Source organism: Falco cherrug, chromosome 9, assembly GCF_023634085.1.
Source record: "Falco cherrug isolate bFalChe1 chromosome 9, bFalChe1.pri, whole genome shotgun sequence".
Taxonomy (NCBI): Eukaryota; Metazoa; Chordata; class Aves; order Falconiformes; family Falconidae; genus Falco; species Falco cherrug.
Window position 1 is genome coordinate 48553271 of NC_073705.1, and position 22942 is coordinate 48576212.

A 22942-nucleotide genomic window follows, 5' to 3' on the forward strand; every position below is an offset into this window, starting at 1 on the left:
ATGAAAAATTAGGCATGCGCTGTATGGTTTGCAGTCTGGAGACAGAACCCAGAGCCTGTCCAGACCACTCAGGACCAAAAGACAAGTCATACCCGACTCCTTCATTAGCAGGTATCTTAACTGTAGAAGTATGTAGCTCTGAATACCCCTGTCCACATGTTTTGTTCACCCTTTGGCTATATTGTACTGGTCTACACAATACAGGCAAACAAGCACATCTTGAGATTACTTTCCAAACCACCATTTGAACACCAGGTGATGCAAGCACACTTACCTCCATTAACTAATGCTGCCTGCTTCCAAATTACTTCTACTATCACCTGCAGAAAGCTCCAATTCGCCTCAAAATAATACTCTGAACAAGAATTGCTTAATTATGTAAAGATTTTAATACAGTGCAAACAGTGCACCAATCTTGATTTTCTCAAAACTTTACAAAATGGTAGCTTTCGAATCAAAATCAAAGGGTAAACCAGCATTTTACTGACATAGTTTATTTGATATTAAAGCCAGATGAGCAGCTTCTTTCCAGAGCAAGTCTGTATTTCTTCTTAGAATAACATAGTCTGTGAAGGAAAAAGATAGATCAGTGCCACTCTATTAAAACCATTTTTACAGTCATACCTTTACAGAGCCTGAAAACCTGATTCCCCAATAAGCCAGGTGAATCACACTGCCTTTCTTAGAACGTAAGGTTCAAAACCTCATAGTACTGTCATGGGAACAAATGAGAGCCTAGATTAGTGTCTTCCTGCCTAACAGCTTGATGTGCTACAATTGCTCTGCCAGCTTTCCGTTTTAAGACATTATATTCAGTACATCAGCTCCCAGACAAACTGTTTAGTTGCTTTACACCGAGTCATTCAGACCATTTCTAACAAAACCAGAGAGGTCTATAACAGTTACAATGTAAAGAATATCAGGTTTGTTTTAGAGAAATTTAATGCAAATAAATATCTGTAAGAAAACAACAGAAATTTCTCGTCAAGAATAGAATTTGCACTACTTCAATCTATTTAAGGCAATAAAAACCACAGTGTACTAGCCTCTCATTAGTTTACAAAATGTAGGAAAATGTAAGCCTTGTTTACAATAAGGCTAAATAATCAACACTTTCTGCAACATTAGATCTAAGCTGCCTCATTTATTATTTCAGTCTTTATGCTAAACAGGTATTTCATGTAAGTGGAAGTCACATAAATTATCGACTCGGTAGTAACCACAATAGTGATTTGTAACTATTTCGGTCTTTCTTAGTCTTGAACTCTTGCACTGGGTTCTGTATCAGCACAGGTACCATGGTATTTACATAAATCAGCATTAGACCTGTATCATCGTAACGACTACTAGACGTCTACCCTTACAAAGCATTCTGAAGTCATACCTGTTATCCATTTTCCATCTGAAGTATGCTCATTTACTGGGGAAAAAACAAACATTATTTAGTGAGAGAACAGCTACTGCTGTAGAAGATGAGTATTTAAGGCTTTCCACTGACACTCACAGTATGTCTATTTTTCCGATTACCACAGTGGAAAGCCATAAGAAACACTCAGAGTTTTTAGTAATGTAGAGGCTGAAGGCTTCCATTATACATTCCCTCCAACACATAACGGGACTTAACAATAGCTGTTTAGAGGTTAAATAATACTCAGATTGCAACTGCATGTTAAATTATACCTACAGGCTACCTACAAAGGCTTAAAGTGCCTATCCATCCACACCTCTGTGTGATCAAGGGTTTGTTTTTAAAAAACAAAAACAACACAACACATTTCTGTTTGGAAGGCTCACATGTCAAAAGCTGTCACAACCACATTTGTGAGGTTAAAAGGTTGGGTGGGTGGGTGTTTCTTTATTTTTGCATTTCAGTAGCCTAGGGCATATGGGTCACTGCTCTAGATGCGAACACTAGGTTAGGGAGACCCACATCTGCTTGTTGCAAACTTTTATGTGACCTCAGCAAAGCAGATCTACAGAATATATTAAACACCACAAACTATTTTAAAATACTTCTCTTCAAAGTACACAAAGAACAGAATGGGAATTCTGAAAAAGGGAAAGGAAGCACTAAAGAAAACTTCTAACAGTCAAGACAGTAGCACAGTTGATATCAGACTTAAAAGTTCAAGAAAAACTAATCAAGTATGATTCACCATTTCAATAGTTTTCCCGCTATACTGTACATAGCTTTTACAACAACAGACTTGCCTGAAGACGTCTCAGAAGCAAGTGCCTACACATTTCTGAGAAACACTTTTCATAGCTTATATAGGTAGACTCCAGAACATATGCCAGAACTCCTGTTAAAAATTCCTCCATATGGCCGGGATAAAGGATGATGAACCATGCCACACCATTACGTTTAAACATGCATTTTTCAAGACAAAGCTTTCAGACGCAGTGTATTCCACAAGCTTTTTTCTGTGATGCAGCACAAAACTCTTAAGCAAGTTTTCCAGAAAGCAACTAAATTAAGTTGGTTTTAGTCAAAGTTTAATGCAAGGACACAAAGATTTAACAAAACTGGTAAACAATTAATATCTAATCCATGCATACTTATACATTAAAAGACCACGTAAGATGACATTAAAAAAACTCTAATCAGAAACGCAGTTCATCTACTACTGAGATTGCATGCCAGTTTGGTAAGCACTTGATACAGAAGTCACATCTGCTACATAATTATCACAGCACACGATCCTGATATTAAATTTCTACGTGGTTATATATGCTTCAAGAGTTTCTATGAACCAGACAACTTTAGTAATTCAAATGACATTCATTTAGCCATTCCACATTAACACTCAACAACAGCTACCTCCAAGTGCCAAAGTCTTCAAGGGAAGAAGTTTATCCATTCTACTGTTAGCAGTGCAACCTGAATGGCTCCCCATGACACTGGCAAGGGGGGGGGGGGGTACATCAATGTTGCTACTATACCCAAATGCTTATTTGCGCTGTTACACTGTAAACAACTGTAGGATTTCATCATTTAGCAGGGCCTTGAAGCAGGAACGAAAAAGGCTCCAAAACTTATCGGGTAGATTAGTTCTCATCTGATAAGTTTGCAGAATCTAATTTTACAGAGATTTCTAACTTCACTGTAACTTGTAGCTTAACTTGGAATATTAAAGCCAATATTTAAGTACAGTTTAACGCTGACAAATGTGTCATTTCCAACCATCGCCTCAAAAGCACTAAGCTGTGATGTGACTTAGTTTTCATAGATGCACAACTACTTTCACACAAAGATCACGTTACACATGCAATTGCACTGTACTACTTTGAATGAGAACCTGGAGCGTTCTGAACCAATGCCTCAAATCAATGGCATCAAGTTACTTGGATTTCTTCTCACTGGAATTCCTTCTTGTTTCACTAGTTTCAAAAAGTCTTTGTTTGCCATTAGCCAATTTTTTTAATCCCAAGTCACACAGACTAAAATTCATTAAGTAGTTATCTGAACCCTTACAGGGCAGAAGCAAGTTGAAAGCAAAGGTGCATGTATGCAAGGCAGTACAGTGCTTCGATTAAAAGGATGGACACGTTTCAGTGATGTATAATTCAGTCACCACATCCATGCTTATTTTCAGTACCTGCTAGATACTTCATTTCTGATGGAGAATTCCAAGAAAGTAGAAAAAAGCAAAAGTGAAGATTACTAAAGTTCAAGATGTCAACACACTTCAGCAACTACAGAGCTAAGCATCAAAACCCATCACCCTCTCCCCCCTTGCTAAAACACTTGTAAAACTCCACTTAACTGCACAGCTTACTTGGCATTTTTCTGAGGACAAAAAGCTACAAAGGAAGATGATTGTCTCTACACCCAGGCTATTCCCCTGTTTCAGTGGGGTTTTTGTTGGTTTTGTTGGGGTTGTTGTTTTTTTTTTTCATGATAGATGATGAACTCTGCCTTCCCTCCAAGCTGCTTGTGTCAAGTTGCAGCCACAGCACAGGAAGCTCCCACCAGGGAAAACTGCCCATCTTGGGAATCAGTCACTTAAACACAGGATAAAGCAGGCATTCTACCTTACCTCTACTTACATGCTGTTCTGACTGGCTACACCACCACACATCCTTAACTAAACATACTCTATAATTAATTCCATTAATTATATCAGCTTGGGGGAGTAAGCATTAGATATTTAGGCAATCTGAGTAACAGGTGTTAAGATGATTTATTTTGCATATTGCAAGACCGAGTTATGCGATTAGAGCAATACTGTTAGATTTACTAAAGTTTAACCTCAGTTCCTAGTGGCACGTAGGAAAGGATCACTTAAGCAGCATTGTTTGACATTACATCAGCTATGATTGCAGCAGCAAGGAGCAAACTAAGCTACTGAGCTGATAACAAGCTATAAAACACCACACAGATTACCTTCTGTTATCCAGTAGAACAGGTGAAAGAAATGGAAGAAAAACAATGTTATTCTGTTGAAGATTTTCTAATCAACATTTCAAAGGCAACATGCTCCCTCTAGTTCACAGATATTCTCATCCTACCTTCTTGCCAGCACCAACATTTGCCTTGGCTGTGCCCCTGACTTTCTTCATTCTGTTCTTACGCTCCTTTCGCTGCTTCCTGGAAGTCTTCTTCTTTTCATACAAGCCATGCTATTAAGAAACAGTTGCATTTAACATTGTTTCACTGATAACAGCTCTGAAATTAAGCTCTACTATTTCTGGACTCTTCCAATACTGTTTAAATTTCAAATGTTAGCTAAATAGTGACACAATTTAACTAATGAACACAAAATCTAGGCACTGAAGTAGCATATGCATCAGCCCCATCCCTTAATGCTTCTTCAAGACCTTCAATAGTGGTTAATTATCTATTACTGATAAGTATCACTGGTAGTATGTTTTGCCTTCCCAGTTCCCCTGTAATATACAATAAAAAACTTAGCCTATTTTGTAAATGCAGAAGCTAAAATACTATTTTAAGACCTCTTACAGAACTCTTGAGTACAACAGCACTGTCACAAACTTTGGCTTTTAGACATGTAAGTCACAACACTTCAAATCCATCCTAATTGTTCTCAAGTTACTGAAAAACAACCTACCCTAGCAAGCCTGTGCTTTGGTTCATTTTTCTTTGCGTAGTCCAGGGAATCATAGATCATGCCAAAACCTGTTGTCTTGCCACCACCAAAGTGAGTTCTGAAGCCAAAGACGAAAATAACATCAGGGGTCGTCTTGTACATTTTCGCCAGCTTTTCCCTGATTTCTGTTTTGGGGACTGTGGCCTTCCCAGGATGAAGAACATCAATCACCTAAGAAGGAAATTTTTACAAGTTGAGTAAAAAGTCAGTATCCAGCGCAACAGCCAGGTGCTACAGTCCCACCATGAGCTTAACACATACGCTAACCTTCCTTGGCAGTAAAAAGTAGTATTGATTTGATACAAAATTCTAGGTTTCCCACTTGAGGTAATGATTTTGATTGGAAGAAACCTCTAAGGTAGAGTCCAACCATAAAGTCCCACCAAACCATGTCACTAAGTTCCAGTGCTTAACCACTCTTCCTGTGAACAATTTTTTCCTAATATCTAATCTAAACCTCCCCTGGTGCAACTGCAAATGACAACCCAACTCTGTACTTCACCATCAAATTTTAACTTCAGCATACATCAACGCGTTTAAGCCTATAACAACAGGGTCTCTGGAGGTTTTACAGGCCCCTTAGAGCGCCTAAAAAAAACACCTGCAGCCCAAAACCAACAGACAAACTAAAAGCAATTTTCTGTATTGTTTTACCATCTGCTTGCGCTGAAGAAGCCTGTTTGTCATGAACTTCCTGGTTCTGATGGTCACTGTTTCGTTCTGCAAGAAAAGAAACAAAGTAACACAAAACAATAGCTACACATACAGTCCAGACTTAACAAGTGTATAAATAACACACTGTGCAGCAACAGTCAGAAGTCTCTCAAGTCCTGACAGGGAACTCGTAACAAGCGGGCTGGCCCTGGGTTCAGCAGCTCTAAAAAGAAGTACATATAGAGTACATGAAAACAGCTCTGAAGAGTATATTCAAAAAATAAGACTCATTCCCAGCTGCCAAATATCACAGCAACATCCACACTTACTCCTACCATTTGAATAGCTGAAGCAGCTTTTACTGAAACACACAGATTACAAGCCCAAGCAGCACAATCATACAACAGCAGTTTCTTCAGTGTTACATGGCCTATATGTTACCATATCCTTTGTGGGGATGTTTACTTTACAAAAGCCCTATATGTTACCGATTCCTTAAGACTTTCCAACAGGAAAAAACTTTGAAACCAGTACAGGGGCATGATCCACAGCGCCCATTACCACTTTAAGGGAACAAATACAGGGTAAAGCTACTACCAAAGCGCAGGCCTGCTCTTACCGAGCAACCGCAGTCACCCCGCGGGGGCCAGGCCCCGGCCCGCAACCCGGCCCCGCTCGCTGCCAACCGGCCCCGACCAGCCGCAAGCAGGCCGGCCGCGGGAGCCCCGGCTGGCAACGGAATGCCAAGCCCGCCCTCAGGTCCCGCCAGGGGCTGACCGACGGACCGGCTAGGAGCCGGCCGGGGGCAGGATGGCGGCGGCGGGGGGCGGATAGAGAACGGATTGCCGCTGCCCAGCGCCGGCACTCACCATCGCGGCGACGGCCTCCTTGCCAGCGAGCGAGAAAAGGAAGTGCCGCGCGCCCGCAGCCAATCATAAGGCGGTGCCGGGGTCCTTCGTGCGGGGGGCGGGGCCACGCTCCGGGGTGTCCGCTCCAGAGCCGGACACGGAAGGAGGCGGCGGAGGCGGCGGTCTATATGTGCCTGATAGGCCCGGCGGCGGGCGTGGCGGCCAGGCTCGGCCCCGGGACCAGCCAGCCGGGCCCCTCTGCCAAGTACCGGCGCTGTGAGGGGCTGCTTCCGCCTCCCGCCCCGCGGTCCTGCGTGGCTCCGCCCGTGGGCCCCGGAGGCGGCCGTGAGGGGCGGTGCCCTCCCTCAGAGGCGGGTTTAGCCGTGGGCCAGCAGGGGGCGCTGCGGGCGGAGGGTGCTCTGCGCCGCTGGGTGCAGCCGAGCCGCACGCTGAGGGGTTGCCGCTGCCCGACCCATCCCCCCTCCTCCCTCTCCCCCCCCGCCGCCATGGTGAAGGAGCAGTTCAGGGAGACAGATGTGGCCAAGAAGATGTGAGCGGGGCGGCCCGTGTGGCGCTGGGCGCGGTGGGAGGCCCTGGGGCCGCTGCCCGGTGTTGGGGGAGCGTCCGGGGTGCCGGCGCGGCCTGCAGCCGCTGCGGGTGGCCCTGGCAGGGAGTTCGGTGTGCGGCGGCGGGGGGGGGGGAGCGGCGGAGGGAGCTGCGGTTACCGTTTTTCCCCTTTCTAGAGGCGCTGGTGTGGGCTGAGCTGGCCCCGGGCTGGCCGGGCCTGGCTCGGGCCCTGGCTCGGCAGGCGTGTGGCTGTGCAGCTCTAGGGTTGCCTGAGAACATCGGTAAACTTCGGGTAGAAACCACCAATTCACAGAAAAACAGCGCTATTTTGAATAATTGTCTAAAACAATCTACTTCAGTGGTAGTGTGGATGAATTTAACTCCCTTTGCATTGCGTCTGGACACGTAGTAACATATTTCTGCATCTCTGTGAGTACGTGCACATGTGTGACACACGTGAAATTTCCCATCCTAGAAGCCACATCTGTTTTGGCATGAAATCCCCAGAAGAGATGCGTCAGCAAGCTCACATCCAAGTGGTTAGCAAAAACTTGTATAGTCAGGACAACCATCACTCTCCGCTGCAGTATGGAGTACTTGACCATCGCATGGTGAGAACCTTTTCTTTTTTTTTTCCCAAACCCTTTTTATGGAATTACTTGACGTGGTTAGAAATAAGTTGGAACAACTGAAATGTAGTGCTTGTCCAAAATAAGTGCAAATGGCTCTGCTTGAATTGCGTAGACTGTTAGCTGCAGCCACAACTACTTCCTTAGTGCCTTTGGAGGCTTAAGGAAAGTATTCTTTTGAGGCAGGAGATAACTTCTTTCTGCCAGGTTGTTGGGATGCCCAGAGACACATGGCTATAAAATGCCATATTGTCGGTTAGCGGGCTGTAAGATCAGTTACAAGAGCAGGATGAGTTAATGTCGCTGGTATCAGCAGGGCCTATGTATGAAAGACATTTTTCTTTTTAAGCCTTGGAGTGAGCGTAATGCTACTGACATGCTTCTGATGCTGGGAAAAAGGAGCGGGTCTGCTGTCGGGATAGCTGACTAGTTAGGAACTGTTGTATTTTCTACTAATTCGGTGCATTACAGCTAATTTTTTTTTCTGTGTGTGTTTTCCCCTTCTCCCAAAGGGAACCAGTGAAAAAGACTGCCCCTGTGAAACCTGTGGAAAAAATCTGGCTGATTGTTTAGGACATTATGGGTACATTGACTTAGAACTACCGTGTTTTCATGTTGGATACTTCAAAGCTGTGATAGGCATCTTACAGGTAAACATGATTATGATTTATTGGCAGAAAAAGGAAAGATGATGCTTGAAAGAGTAATTGAGAAGATCAAGATAGCATAGTATTATAAATTTAACCTTTATGTATCTTGTGTTTTGTAAATTAAATACCACTCTTAGTGATGTAAATACATCTGGTTTATTTTTTGTAGTCTCAGAGTCATTAATTCAATCCATTATTTTTTCCATGGTCATTCAAATTAAATGTATGCCGTATAACTGGCCATTTAGGACATCCCAGTAAATTTGTTTGCTTTGTATGGGTTTTTAAGGTCCTGCAGAGCTTAGAGAAGGACTTGCCTCGTTGACTGTATTTTTCTTTTTTCCATGTACTTTTTTCTGTGTGTTACAGTATATGAATTAGTCTTTCAACCAAGACAATCATATTTAATTTAAAAAATCTGCATTCTACTGAACAACTGAAGTTTTGGTAGGAGAGGTTAGGTCTCTGAATGTGCCTGTTAAACAGCTGTGTTTATGTGTGCTTACATTTAAGATGATCTGCAAAACCTGTTGCCGTATCATGCTGTCAGTGGAAGAAAAAAAACAGTTTTTGGATTACCTGAAGCGGCCTGGCCTTACATATCTTCAGAAGAGAGGGCTAAAAAAGAAGGTGTCTGAAAAGTGCCGAAAGAAAAACACTTGTCCTTATTGTGGTGCCTTTAATGGTGAGTCTTGACGTTAGCAGTTAAAGTTGTCTGCTGTGATGTCTTCTACTTGGCACCAAAATCTTGAATATGCTTCTTTGTTCCACAGCTGATGGGTATATTCTCAGGCCTTCATTAAGAAACAGGGAGTGGCATTCTTAATGCCAGGAACGTGCTTGTTCACATATCATTTATGTGGATATAGGCATTGCCCTAGTTGCTTGGTTTGTTTCATGTGATGCTTCTTCATGGCGGTAAGCAGTATTTGATACTTGAATAATGGCAAAAACCCCATCTGTTTAAGACCTTTCTAAACGTATTAGGAGCTGTTATCAGCGATGTGTGCTTTAACATAGAAGCATTCATAGGCTTGGTAATTTCGAGTCAACTTCATTTTTCATCGTATTAAAACATCTTAAGACTAGATGTGCGTGTTATCCTCTAGTAGGATATCCTCTGCAATTTGAAAGTATTTGAGCTGTGATCATCTTGGGTTACAACGGAATTTGTTCTTCAGGGCAGAATATGTTCGTAAGATTTAACTTTTTTCAAAATCTTTTTTTTTTTTTTTCTTCCTTCATGTACACTGAACAAGTGATATTACTGTGAAAGGACTTCCAGCGTTACAGATTCGTAGGGGATATTAAATTCATAACTTAAAACTTTGGTTTTAACTCGTGAAAATTGTGGGTTGTTTGTTTTAATGGTCAGCAGCCTGAATAACTAGAGCCACATATAAAGGAGGCACAAACAAAAGGCATTTACAAAATTAAGTGGTAGGTCAGTATACTTCAATAAAAATAATTGAGTTTGGAAAGCACTTGTTCCTAGTCTGTGGAAGTTTGGTGAATAATGCTACCTGCATGATATGAAAGTATTTCTCAGATTTTTCTAACAATTTACTTGAAAAATTATTTTGGAAGACAGAAGGATGGTATATAAAGCATGGTATATCTTAGCCTGTGATTGAGGTGAGGGTGAATTTAAACCGCCTGCTTTCAGCTTCAGAAGCCACATCATGATCCAGGCACACCAAGGCAGACGTACAGGGAGATGTTAACCGATTGTTCTCTTTGTTTTGTCAATTCAGGCAACTGGTTAATAAAGCTGGTAAAGTTTTATTTTATTCTTCCGTTCGCTGAAGGTTTAGCTAGTTTTTGGAATTGTAGCTTACTCAAGTGTTGGAGGGGGTGTTTGGGTTTTTTCCCTGATGTTTTTGTTATTGTTTAAAAAAAAACAACCCACCTTTATTTGCTTGCAGGAACTGTGAAGAAGTGTGGTTTGTTGAAAATAATACATGAAAAGTACAAGACCAATAAGAAAGTCATAGATCCAATAGTATCTACTTTTCTCCAGTCCTTTGAAACTGCCATAGAACATAACAAAGAAGTAGAACCCTTACTGGGAAGAGCTCAGGTGAATTTTATTAAGACTTGAATTTTCAGCTGATTTTTGTGTGTGAAAGGAAACTCCTCAGAGGTTTTAACTGGAGCAGCTTAAGCTTTGTGGTGGTCCAAGATTTTAGTGTGCCAAAAGACACTTGAGGCATGTTTGTATTTATTGCAATAATGCGAACTCTACTAAAATGAAAAATGTAGTTTATTGGTATGTTCTGATACATAGCTCCCTGTAAAGAAAGGAGATGTTCTTGGTGTGTTATACTTCCATAAGCTAGAAAAGGGAGAAGAAATAGAGGGCCGTATAAACTCGCCATGTACGTGTAGCTTTACTGTAAATCTGAGATGATTACAAAACACAGAAGTGGGTTTTCTCTTCAGGAGAACCCAATGCTGAGAAAGAGAGGAGGCTTAATTACCTAACCTTTTTGTTTCATTCAGCTTTGCCTTGCGCGCAGTTTTGTTTCCTTCTGCTCTTTGCAAGCTGGGAGGATCTCAGGGTACATATTTGAACAGAAAAAATAGTGAATATCTGGAGTTTCTTACACTACAGCAGTAGTTGTGCTAAGAAGAGAGAAATGAAATTTTGAAAGATGATCTAGAAAGTACTGTAGTTAATACTTTTCTTCACTAATGAAATTAATACAATGTACAGTAAGTTTGATCTGAGGTTTATTGAGCTGCTTTGTCAAATAACTATGAAATACTGCCAGTATTTAGTCTTTAGAAGAGAGAGTAACATGATGAGAAGTAAATGCTGATGTACAAGGGGAAAAAAGGAAGGAAAATATATATGAAGTTAACATCTGAGATGCTAAAAGCTTTGGTTAAGATTAAGCAAACCCAAACATAGTTTGGTTTCCATGATTAGTTCTCTATTTACCCTTTAAAAATACTTTAGTTTTGAATAATCAGTAAACAAAGGGAAGAGGGACACATTGAAACTGTTACATGATGGCTTGTTCTCCTCATTCTCCAATGGCTTTTGTAGGAAAACTTGAATCCTTTGGTAGTATTGAACCTCTTCAAAAGGATCCCAGCAGAAGACATCCCTCTGCTTCTAATGAACCCAGAAGCAGGTAAACCTTCAGATTTGATCCTCAGACGACTCTTGGTGCCTCCACTGTGTATCAGACCCTCTGTCGTGAGCGACTTAAAGTCTGGAACCAATGAAGATGACTTAACAATGAAACTGACAGAGATAATTTTCCTTAATGATGTAATAAAAAAGGTGAGTCGTCCTGCCAGGCTCTCAGAGACTGTTGCCTTTGAAATGATTTCACTAGAATTTAATATAGCAAGTGGCTTTACTTGTCTTACTGCTTACAATCTAGCAAGCAATACTGTACTGTGCTGCTGTGTCATTTGGCGTTTTGTTGAACGAAATGGAGAAACTTGCTTCGGATGGAGCTGGCTGACTGGCAGCTTGCAGTACAGGACCTGCTGAAGATCTGCTGGTGGGTTATGGGAAATGTTTTTTCCTTTGAGTTCTGGTCTGTAAGCTCAACTGGTTTTCTTGTTGGTTTTTTTTTTCCCTCCCATTCCCTTTGGGTTTTTTTTCTTCCTTCTCCCCACTCTGACTATGGCACTTCTTAAGTGGTCGCTTATAATGAAAACGTTATACCTGTTGGGTTGGGGTTTCTTTCTGTGTAGAATTCCTCTGTTTTTACTGCTTCTTTGCCCAGGTTTCAGTTAGCATCGTTATCGCATTGAGGCTAGAAGTAAATGTGACAATTTATCATTTTATTTAGAAAAGTTCTACCAGACTAATACTTTTCAGGCTTTTCAAAACTAGTCTGTTGTCAGGCAGACAAAGTCAAGTGAGTGCTGACTCTCCCATAATTGCCAAAAATTATTGTTTACAGGTAATTTTCCTGGCTGTGAAGTTACATTAGCTTAACTTAAGTGGCATGGGAAAAATGTAATTTAAACAAATGCATAGTTTTGTGAGCTTTTGTCCAAAGCTGATGATAGCCAAAGGAAGTTTTTTGCTGGGTTCTCTTGTGAGTGGCCTTAGTATCTTACATAGCACTATGCATCCTGTTGTAAAGTTGTTTTGCCTTTTTCATTCCAGTGTATGAATTTTTTTAACGTTAGTTTCGAAAGAAGAGTTGTACTCCGAGCAGAAAAATTCTTTGCTAGTTTAGCGTTCTTACACTTATTTTCCTAACTGGATTACTGTTTTGTTTAGCATAGGATATCAGGAGCCAAGACACAGATGATTATGGAAGACTGGGATTTTCTTCAACTACAGTGTGCCCTGTACATTAATAGTGAGCTCTCCGGAATTCCTCTCAACATGGCACCTAAAAAATGGACCCGAGGTTTTGTTCAGAGACTTAAGGGAAAGCAAGGTTTGTCTAAAGTTGTTTTTAATTATCTCCTTTTTTTTTTTTTTTTTAATTAATCCACAAATATTTGCTATTCCAAAGCATCTCTCCGCCACTATGTGTTGCGCTTTATTGAAGTACCTTGAGAGATGTTCTAATATGCTGTCTTAACAGGCAACATTTTGAAACAATTTTTTTATAGAAGAGTTTTCACTTTAGGTCGGTTTAGAGGCAATCTGTCTGGAAAGCGAGTGGATTTCTCTGGCAGAACGGTCATTTCACCTGATCCTAACTTACGAATAGATGAAGTAGCAGTGCCTATTCATGTCGCTAAAATACTAACCTTTCCTGAAAAGGTAAGTAGCATAGAACCAAAACTTTTTTTTATTTTTTTAAACCAGACCTCAGTGTTTTTCTTTATAGTCTTACTATAAAAGGGAGTCAATGTATTCCTTTATGTTCAAAATGTCATTCAGTGATGCTTTGCCAGTTGCGTTGCTGCTGGTAAATGAAGGTTGTGGTGTCAGATACATGCGAATACTGTGAAGGCATACGGTGTAAGGAATGACATGTCGAGAGAGAAGTTTTGCTTGGTAGTTTTTTAACTTTATATAGCTTCATGTGTTTGTTGGTGTATCTGTCTAAGGAGTGGCTGGGTACTTTTATTCCTGAATTTACTTCCCAGACTTTTAATTTAATTTCACTCTGAATATTCTGCTCTAAGATTGACTTACATTTTTCTGATCTATTTCCTCCTGCCTGTTCCCTTCAGCAGCTGGAGGCTTTGAGGGGGATTTTCAGTTGAGCCTAAAATTAGAAAATGCAGAAACGACCAACAGAAACAAGAGGTCTGAAAAGTGTTTCGTTTGTTTCTTATTGAAGTCTTTATGCAACAGGTGAACAAAGCAAATATTAATTTTATGAGGAAACTTGTCTGTAATGGTCCTGATGTTCATCCTGGAGCCAACTTCATCCAGCAAAGGCACACGCAGATGAAAAGGTAACATGCTTATCTGTAATGATTCGCTTCTTATTTCTCCCCATCAGCTTGTTCTTACTGCAGTGTGAAAGCCTGCAGGGATTAATGTTTATTTTCAGAATCTTTTATAAAAGGCAGTAACAAAAAATTGTCATGATCTCTTCAGGCTTAGTGTACAATTTCCTTTTAGATAATCTGTTACATTTAAATGTACATACTAATGATAGTGGACTGCAACTATGTGGTTTGGTTTTTTTATGACTAAATTTTTCTTATTTGAAGTAGAGGGAATAGTACAGACATAAATGAAAATGGGCAGTTGTGGGCACGTACTGGCTGTTTTTGTGGGAGAGCTAATCTGCGGTCAGGTTATGGGTAGTAAGTGATAGTATATGAGTAAAACGCCCTATACTGCCTGATAGCGTTGAAACAAATTCTTTATTTTTATAAATGATGCAATCCACACCAGTGTTGTCTTCTTGTTATTGTAATACAAATGCTCCAATGTTTAATGGAAGAGCTTGCATTATAAACACAATTTATTTTCAGTTGTCTTTACATCTTTCTGACTTTTTCTTCTGACTTCATTGTTACGTCTTACTATTAAGATTTTTGAAATATGGAAACCGAGAAAAGATGGCCCAGGAGCTGAAGTTTGGTGATATCGTGGAGCGACATCTCATAGATGGTGACATAGTCCTGTTCAACCGACAACCGTCTCTTCATAAGCTGAGCATCATGGCTCACATAGTAAGTGCAAACGCAGCCTAACATGCAGGAGGTGTGGCCCCGAGGGGGACGAATGTGATCTGCCTTCGCTGGTGATTCTCACTTACACCAAAATAAACAGCTGCTTTTGAAACGCTCTGTGGGAATGAGTACAGTGCAGTTGTGCTTTTGCATGGGAATTGATGCCTAACTGGGCAGTATGCTGCCTGGACAATTCTGTTAATACTCATAATTAACCTTGGTATCTGTTCTTGCGTAAGCATTTAATTTTTGTAGAGTTGATGTGAACTCTACAAAGCATGTTGTGTTCTGGGCTTTGTGTAAATTCTTCATAATGGAAGTCATTATCTACGTTTGTATAACGTAACCTGACTACAATTTCTGTCAGTTCCTGTTCGAGTTAAATTCTGTAATCGGAAATTTTGACTCATGTCTGTATTAAAAAGAAAAGATAAAGCTCACAAGGAAGCACTGTGGCATGGCTTTTCATCTTTCAGCATGCTTGACTGCATGTGCATCACTTTGTTGTTGTTGTTGTTTTTGTTTTTCCCCAGGCTAGAGTAAAACCTCATAGGACATTCAGATTTAATGAATGTGTCTGTACACCATACAATGCAGACTTTGATGGAGATGAGATGAACCTTCACCTTCCTCAGACAGAAGAAGCAAAAGCAGAAGCACTTGTTTTAATGGGGGTAGGTTGATAATGTTGGGGTTGGGATTTTGCTAGTGACAGGTGGGCTGAGCTCTGTATTTCTTAACATGCGTGTGAAATCTGGAATATTATCAACATTCCTGGATGTGGATATTGTGTGACTGTGAAGCTGCCTGAAGACTAGTTAGGACTGTTACGCAGTGGCAGTCCAGTAGACTTATGTTTAGCACCCGTGGAAAATTCAGTGGTTTTAAGTAGGTGTCAGTAGTCTTTTTCTGCCTGACTGTCCTTAGTGATTGCTACCAAAATAGGGTGGCTCTTTCGCCAGTGTCCTGGTTTTGGATAGGTACTTAGCATTGTGGTCTGACAGCCCAGCAATGGCAGACAGTGAGACTGACTGGAAATGAGGCAGCAATAGTGTGCTTGTACTGGAGTACAAGTTTACTAGTTTACTAAGAGTACCACTTTACTAGAGAAGGCAGGAGACAGCGGGCTCTTGGGGAAGGGAAAAAAGGGAGAAAGAGCATAGATAAAGAAGGATCCGATGGTTGCAGGCAGTGATCTGTGGTGTGAAAGTAGTGAATAGTGTCAGTCTGAGGATTTTGCAGTAACTGCTCCTTGAGGGTGACTACATGCTGCTGCTATTTCAGACGTACCACGCAACTGTTGGCTGCAGAATGTCTTGGCTTGCTGAACTGATTAGCAAGCTGAAGAACTGCCCTCTCCCCATGGTTCAGGCAAAACTGTGCTGCATAGGTGGGGGCGGCTAACTGGAGAAGTAGTCTGAGTAAGATGTAAGAAAATGGGGCCAGTGCAAGTGGCTAGTTTGATTATTGTGTATCAGTAGGGGCCACAGAACTTGAAATATTTCGGTATCTCCCTGTAGCAAGCATAACCTCTTTTGTCCCTTCTTAGGTTCCCAAAGCTAGTTTTCCCTTCCCTGTCCTGTTTGAACAGTAACCTACCAAACACATCAATTTGATTGCAACTTCTGCTTTGGAAACAGAATATGTAATTTCCAGCAACTGTTCTCAAATTGTTCCTTAACTGTCAATGGACTGTAGCACAATGAAACTTCTAGTTTATTTTTTCTGTCTTTGAAGAAAGCGGTACTTTGATTTAGAATAAACTTTGCCAATATTTGCTGAAATAACTGTCTTAAATGCTGTTTCCTTCTGAATGACAAATGACGGTGTCTTCAAATGTGTCTTTTTTTTCATTCTGTCTTGTTTCTTATATCATATAGACTAAAGCAAATTTGGTAACACCAAGAAATGGAGAACCTCTTATCGCTGCTATTCAGGATTTCCTCACAGGTGTGTATATAAGCCAGTTTTAAAGCTGTGTGATTTAACAGTTGTTCCATCAGGATCACTACCCTCTTTTGAGAATTTTTCTGTATTAATTAAAAAAATGCTCCTTTCACAAGTCAGTGGTATTATGAAATGAAGGCTGTTGTTAGTCTGAAATATTATGATATCCTCAGAATCTTCTGATACTGTCTGCCTTTCTGACTGCAATTATTTATTACCTTTGCGTATGTTTTGCACTGTTTCTCTGACAGAGGAAATGAATGGTTGAGGTCTTTGTATGCACTAGGTAGACAATATAAACTGCTTATAATTATGGTAGAGGAGTTGAATTCATCAGTCAAAAATTAGTTTCAACCTGCAGTAAGTACCTTCAAGTTTCCTTAACTCTTCGGGAAACATCTGATGAATTATACAAAAGAAAGTGTACAAAATTTAATGCCAAGGCCTTATTTTTACCTATGGAACAGAGTTAGAGAGAGAGAACAGATTATAGAAATGCACTGGTTCAAATTTTTAGAAATTTGAGTGTGTAGCAATGAAAGAAAAAACTCTGGAAAGGATTTACAACTAAAGCAGTCTAAACTATTGTCATTTTGCATAGTAAGTATGTAACTAGCATTAGAATGAAATCATTGATACTGAATATGCAATAGCTTTTAAATTTAATCTCATTTTAGTCTGTCACATTAATAATGTTTTACGTTCTAGGTGCCTATCTTCTTACATTAAAAGATACCTTTTTTGATCGAGCCAAAGCCTGTCAAATTATTGCTTCTATCCTGGTTGGCAAGGATGAGAAGATTAAAGTTCGTCTCCCACCTCCAGCAATTTTGAGGGTGTGTCAAACTATTTTTTAAAATGTTACTAAGCTGCCTTCTGTTGTTTGGTTTTGACACGTGGTAATGTTCGCAGCAGAGACAGTTCTTGTTTTCTCTGACATCAGTTTTGTATGAAATTTAGTATTTGTAAGTGCAAGGATCAGAATTCAGGGTCAAAGCTATGCAGAAGTTGTTGCATGGTTCCTGATCCTGAACAGTCAACTTTGCATGGAACAGTGGGGATGCAGGGTTCCTTAAGAATTCAAACACAGCTTTGCCTACTCTCCTGCTACCCTGAGACAGACCACTTGGCTGTTTGTGGTCAGTAGAAGATCCATCATTCTTAGTAACCTCACTGTTACTGGCTGTACAGACTAATACACAGCTAAGTGGACAGTTACTCCTTGAGTGTCGTCAAGTAATGTCCTGAAATGCTCAACAGTTCTGTGTTTCAGTATCCCAAATCTAGGAGGTATTAAACCTGGGAAATAGTATGCTTTAGTTGTTAAATCTGTGTTTAAGATAAAAGAAGATAGTGCCATGTGATTAGGTTAGTTGGTTGGGGTTTTTATTGGTTCACGTATGGAAAATATTTATTATGGAGAGCAGAGTATTTGTGTATTTGTCACAGACTTTGGAGAGAGCTATGGTGTCATATAAGCCCTCATTCGCATACATTTAAGGGTGTCTGTATTTGATTAATTTTGTATTTGAGGCAAACAGTATTGTTTTGAGATAGTTGGGTACATTTTCAGGTTTGTTAAATACTAAGTACTAGTGTATACATTTGGGGATTTTTTTATACCCTTGAATTTCACAATAAGTGTAATATTAGGGAAATTCAGAAAGTGAAATTGAAATGCCAGTGAATAATACTGGTTTAAAGCAAGGTCAGAGCAATTATGGGCAGTATCTAATGTGAATTTTATAAATTTATATGAACATTTGCTAATAGCCAGGAGCAGGGATTCTTCGACTGCTTTGGTCACTCCAAATGAATAATTTTAGTGCTAGCTGTAAGAGTTACTTATGTTTAACTACAGCTGAAGGGAATACATAATTGTGTGGGGTTTTTTAACTGAAAAATTTTTACCAAAGACACTACATAAAGAAGGAATTGTGAGTGTTTAACCTCTTTGAGAAGTGAAATGGTAGTAGCAGCATCTTTTTTGTTTCTTTAGTTTTCTAATCAGGAAGGGAAACATGACAGTAAGAGGGAGCAATAGAGCATGTTTCTCTAAATGAATGCAGATGCCCTTATATAAAGGATAACCATTCAGCAGTCATTGTTTCTGTATCTATAATAAAGTGCATAATACTTCCCCCCTCAAAGGAATGCTACTGTGCACTTCTGCAAGTATAGTTCAGCATAGAAAGGTTCTGTATAGAAAACCATTTTACGATTAAATTCTTGCTTGTTGTTTTACTGTAGTTGTAATATAAATTCTTTAATCCTAATTCTTGTCTTTTTGTTTCTCGAAGCCTGTAACACTCTGGACAGGAAAACAGGTTTTCAGCCTCATTCTCAAACCCAGTGATGATTGTCCTGTAAAAGCCAATCTACGAACCAAGGGCAAGCAGTATTGCGGCAAAGGGGAAGACCTGTGTTACAATGATTCTTGTGAGTGACGCTTCTAAGGCTGTGTTTTCCAAGAAATTGTACCTATTGTTTTGTTGAGTTTGTTGCTGTTGAGCTGACTGTGGGAGTTAAAGCAGTACTTCACATAAATATCCTTGAAGTAAGAAATAAAACTATGCAGTTTTTCCTCAAAAGCTGAAGTCATGTTGAACACCAAAGAAAAGACTTGGGTGTTTTCTTGTAATAAAATCTTTTGTATGATGCTAGGCTTGTCGTGATAGTAACGTAATATTTGTACGTAAGAGAAAGATAAAAGCAAAGCAGCTTAGGAAGTGGTTGTGCAGAGGGCAAATGGAAAAATTTAATATCCTAAATGGGTTTAGTAATACAGGGATTAGAAGTCAAAACAGTGAAAGGAGTTTAGGGTATGTAAGGTGGGTAGATATCCCTAGGATAGCAAACCGTCTGTATCCTTCCAGTTAGGGAAGTCAGAGTGGCAGATGGAATGCAGAGCATGAGAGTTGAAGAAGCTGTAGGAGACAAGCAAGGCTTTGCTTATTATTCGTTTGTCATTCATGTGGTAACAGGCGGAAAAGAACTTGAGCAGGCAAGATTAGCTTGGTGCCTTGCTGCTCGGAAGTGTGAGTTAAGGAACTTGGGGAGGGACCATTGGTTTACAGTGTATCTGTCATGCAATGTTGATGTCAGAAAGATTTTACCAATTAGGACTCGAATCCACTCTGCACCAGACTCTGAGCGATTCTTTAGAAGATAGGACCACTTCATAGTTGTGGGGTTGGTTATAAACATGGTGGCATGTTTTTTCAACCTCTTAAAGAATGTGGGGTGGAAGGTAACAATAATCCTGTTCACACTCATGTGAACACAGAGCGTCTTTGCTCCACAGTATTTTCATGTTAGGAAGTACGGGAAGAACTTCCATTTTCTGAGTTTGACAGTAGCAGATGATGCAGAAAACTTTTGGATTTCGTTGGTGGCTCTGTTCAGTTCTTTGAAGAAAGTTAATTTCTGAAGCAACGCTAGTTTTCTTCAGAAAGTTCTCTGCAAATTCTCCAAAATCTCAATAAATCCTTGTATCACATTTTTATTATATATAATAAGCAATAGAGCAATGACTTCTGGTTCAAGATGATTACCTAGATTCACATTGAAGATATTGAGCATAGAGTACAGTGTGCAAACGTCTACAGCATTCCGCATAAAATGATATAAATTGGATCCATCTACAGACACCAGTTCTTTGAAAGGTACATAATGAGGATGAGCATATATTGTACTGTTATCATAGAAAATTTGTCTAAAGTACAGGTACAGAAGATTCTTTTTAATTGGCTAAAGGCTGAAGCTTAGAAAGAAGATTCAGTGCCTGAAGTGGAAGGTTCCTGACGAAGCAAAAGTAAATAATTCAAAAGAGGCAGTGGGTACAGGCCTACAGGAAGACGGATGTCGTTATGATATTCTTGTAATTAAAGAGACATCAGAGTCCAAGTGTGTCTTTTAAATTTGGGCTGTGCCTCCAGAGGTGATTCAGTTGAACTGAATATCAGAATCTTTGAGTAACAGAACTGTAACTTCACTTCTGCAATTCTGTTGCTCTACTTGAAGTAAATAAACAAATACTATTGGTTTATTATGCATGATTGAGGGCTTCATTTCTGGACAGATGAGATTGAAGGCTTTGTTCTAGTTCAGGAAACAATTTTTGATTATTTTTTTTACAAAAAGGATTCTTCACAGTGTTTCTCACAAGTCTTAAATAGGCTACAGTTGCCTTTCTAAGAAGGGAAATAAAATTTAACTTCAGTTGATAAGGCTGGGTCATAGGCCGTTCCCCTAAAATACTTACTCATGCACATCTCCAGAGACATTAAAGGTATGTCTTTGGGGTTTGTTCTTTTAATGAACAGAGCTTTTATTTAAAAACCTACTCCACAACCGATTACTAGAATTTACCTAATGTTTTCAAAAATGGATGATTTCTTTTTGCCTTTTTGTTTCTAGATGTCACAATTCAAAACAGTGAGTTAATGAGCGGCAGTATGGACAAAGGAACCTTAGGTTCAGGATCCAAGAACAATATATTCTACATCTTGCTGAGAGACTGGGGACAGGTAGAAGCTGCAGATGCCATGTCACGACTAGCCAGACTTGCTCCCGTCTATCTTTGTAAGTACATTTCCTTGTAAAATAGTATCTTAAAGCAGAAATACAGAGCAATCAAGCAAGATTTTTGCTTCAAATATAATATACTGTGTTTAAAAAAAATAAAATAAGCTAGCTGTGAAGCTGGCAGAAACAACGAAACACCTGATTGTGCTTATGATGGTCATATGGTGGGAGGAAAAAATAGAAGTTCCTGATAGTAATATTTCTAGGTTTTAATTTGTTTACTCTGTATGAGATTGAGCTACCGATATAATGTATTTAATTATTATTATTATTTTTAATAATAGCTAATCGTGGCTTTTCAATTGGAATTGGTGATGTAACCCCTGGGCAAGGCCTGCTAAAAGCGAAGTATGAGCTCCTGAATGCTGGCTATAAGAAATGTGATGAGTATATTGAAGCTCTGAACACTGGCAAGCTACAGCAGCAGCCTGGTTGTACTGCAGAGGAGACGCTAGAGGTAAAATTTCTAATTTAAATCACTGTATATTTAGAGACTTAGCAACTATATTCATGTAAATTGTGAAGTTCGAAGCTCTCTTCTGAAACCTATAGATAGGAGCAAATAGGGTCCCTAGGTATGTATGCAACTTTAGCTGAATCTGTTTAGGCTTAACATTTAGATGCTTGTATGCATCTAAAAATGTTAGATAAATACTAAACAACTAAGATCCTCCCTCCCTCCAGGCTGGATGTATTGGGGCGGCATACAAGAGAATACAATTACGTAGGTAATTGGAACAGGGTTAATTACATTTTTCAGTATTTGCTAAGTTAGTAAAGAACAGTAATGATAAAGAACTTAATCCAAGAAGCAAAACGTTCCTTTAGTTATAGATGTGTTTATATGCAAGTGTTTTCTTGACCCTTACTGGGGCAAAAGTTAAGTGGTTATGCTGGTTTTTTTCTTCTGTAGAAGTTTTGATGAGGAGCAGTGAATGTTGCCCAAAAGCTTATGAATGGCGACTTAATGAAGTCAGGTGAAAAACACAGTTTTCATTGTATTCAGTGGTTCTATACATCTGTTGTCTTGGCTAGTCAATGACAAGTATTTACCTTTAAAAAAAGTAGAAAGAAAAAAAAAAGAAAGAAACCAAAGCAACAACAACAACCACCAACCAGAAAAACCTTACCCTATGATGAAGTACTGTCAGTTTTCCAGTTTGAAGTGGCAGTCTGGCTGAAGGAGGAGCCTTGCAGTCTTTCCCACTCTTCCTCTTTTCAGACACCTGTGTATGTCATAAAGTGGTTTTTTTTATGCTGTTGTTACTTTTTTAACAATTGGAGATATCATCTTTGTACTCTCTGACAGCAGTCCAAAATATTTTTTTTTATATCTTTTTTTATTTTTTTCCTCCTTTGTGGTAATTTTTCACATAGTGCAATGAGATTTAAAGCTTAGTTCAGTGCTCAGTTTAGCTTAAATTGGTGCTGCTGACAAAAGAGGTTGGCATGTTCCTGGCTACCTGTCTTATCCCAGCAAAGACTTTTTGTGCAGCAAACTGGAAAGTTATACAAGTTAGAAGTTAAACTTGTTTTCCTCAAAGCAATGTCTAGGTTTCTTTCTCTCTTGTATTTAGAATTTCCTTTGACTATTGAAGGTATTGCTGGCAAGTGGTAGAGTACTGTTAGCATATGGTATCTTTTAACAAATGCTGAATTCTGAAATTTGGTTTTCAGGCCTTAATCCTTAAAGAACTCTCTGTTATCAGAGATCATGCTGGCAGTGCCTGTCTCAGAGAACTGGACAAGAGCAACAGTCCCCTTATCATGGCTCTCTGTGGTTCTAAAGGTACGTATAGCTAAACTTTGTAAGTAGATTGCGTGCTCCA

General features: G+C 39.7%; 2 protein-coding genes across 5 annotated transcripts in view; one reads left to right on the forward strand and one right to left on the reverse strand.

Moving 5' to 3' along the window:
- Positions 1-370: 370 nt before the first annotated feature.
- On the reverse strand, positions 371-6774 carry RPS24 (ribosomal protein S24). 2 transcript variants are annotated; one of them, XM_055719695.1, is made up of 7 exons: positions 6635-6774; positions 5766-5831; positions 5073-5282; positions 4513-4623; positions 3600-3617; positions 1385-1420; positions 371-566 (listed from the first exon to the last, which is right to left on the reverse strand). In XM_055719695.1, the coding sequence occupies exons 1-5, from the start codon at positions 6635-6637 to the stop codon at positions 3612-3614; spliced, it is 396 nt and encodes a 131-aa protein (XP_055575670.1). In that variant the 5' UTR covers positions 6638-6774; the 3' UTR covers positions 371-566; positions 1385-1420; positions 3600-3611. The 2 variants fall into 2 exon arrangements, with proteins under 2 accessions (XP_055575670.1, XP_055575671.1); XM_055719696.1 differs by lacking the exon at positions 3600-3617.
- Positions 6775-6799: 25 nt separating this feature from the next.
- Positions 6800-22942, forward strand: part of POLR3A (RNA polymerase III subunit A) — a 41230-nt gene continuing 25087 nt past the window's right edge. For 2 of the 3 annotated variants that reach the window (XR_008733769.1, XM_055719693.1), the window contains exons 1-17: positions 6800-7163; positions 7656-7791; positions 8322-8459; positions 8973-9144; positions 10385-10539; positions 11512-11751; positions 12712-12874; positions 13070-13206; positions 13747-13850; positions 14438-14579; positions 15113-15253; positions 16460-16529; positions 17235-17362; positions 18827-18965; positions 20946-21110; positions 21398-21570; positions 22791-22902. Coding sequence is in view for 2 of the 3 variants with exons in the window: in XM_055719693.1 (XP_055575668.1) it covers positions 6802-7163; positions 7656-7791; positions 8322-8459; positions 8973-9144; positions 10385-10539; positions 11512-11751; positions 12712-12874; positions 13070-13206; positions 13747-13850; positions 14438-14579; positions 15113-15253; positions 16460-16529; positions 17235-17362; positions 18827-18965; positions 20946-21110; positions 21398-21570; positions 22791-22902 (2677 nt within the window). In the remaining variant the exon portion in view is untranslated. Of the gene's footprint in view, positions 7164-7655; positions 7792-8321; positions 8460-8972; positions 9145-9232; positions 9378-10384; positions 10540-11511; positions 11752-12711; positions 12875-13069; positions 13207-13746; positions 13851-14437; positions 14580-15112; positions 15254-16459; positions 16530-17234; positions 17363-18826; positions 18966-20945; positions 21111-21397; positions 21571-22790; positions 22903-22942 lie in introns of those variants that run through there. The other variant, XM_055719694.1, reaches the window with a different exon arrangement.

Bases quoted from the DNA above. Each gene is read 5' to 3' on its own strand.
- RPS24 (XM_055719695.1), bottom strand. The intron at 5,283-5,765 runs GTAAAACAATAC...TTTCCTTCTTAG, and splicing joins TTCTTCAGCGCAAGCAGATG to GTGATTGATGTTCTTCATCC. The intron at 4,624-5,072 runs GTAGGTTGTTTT...GTTTCTTAATAG, and splicing joins CAAAGCACAGGCTTGCTAGG to CATGGCTTGTATGAAAAGAA.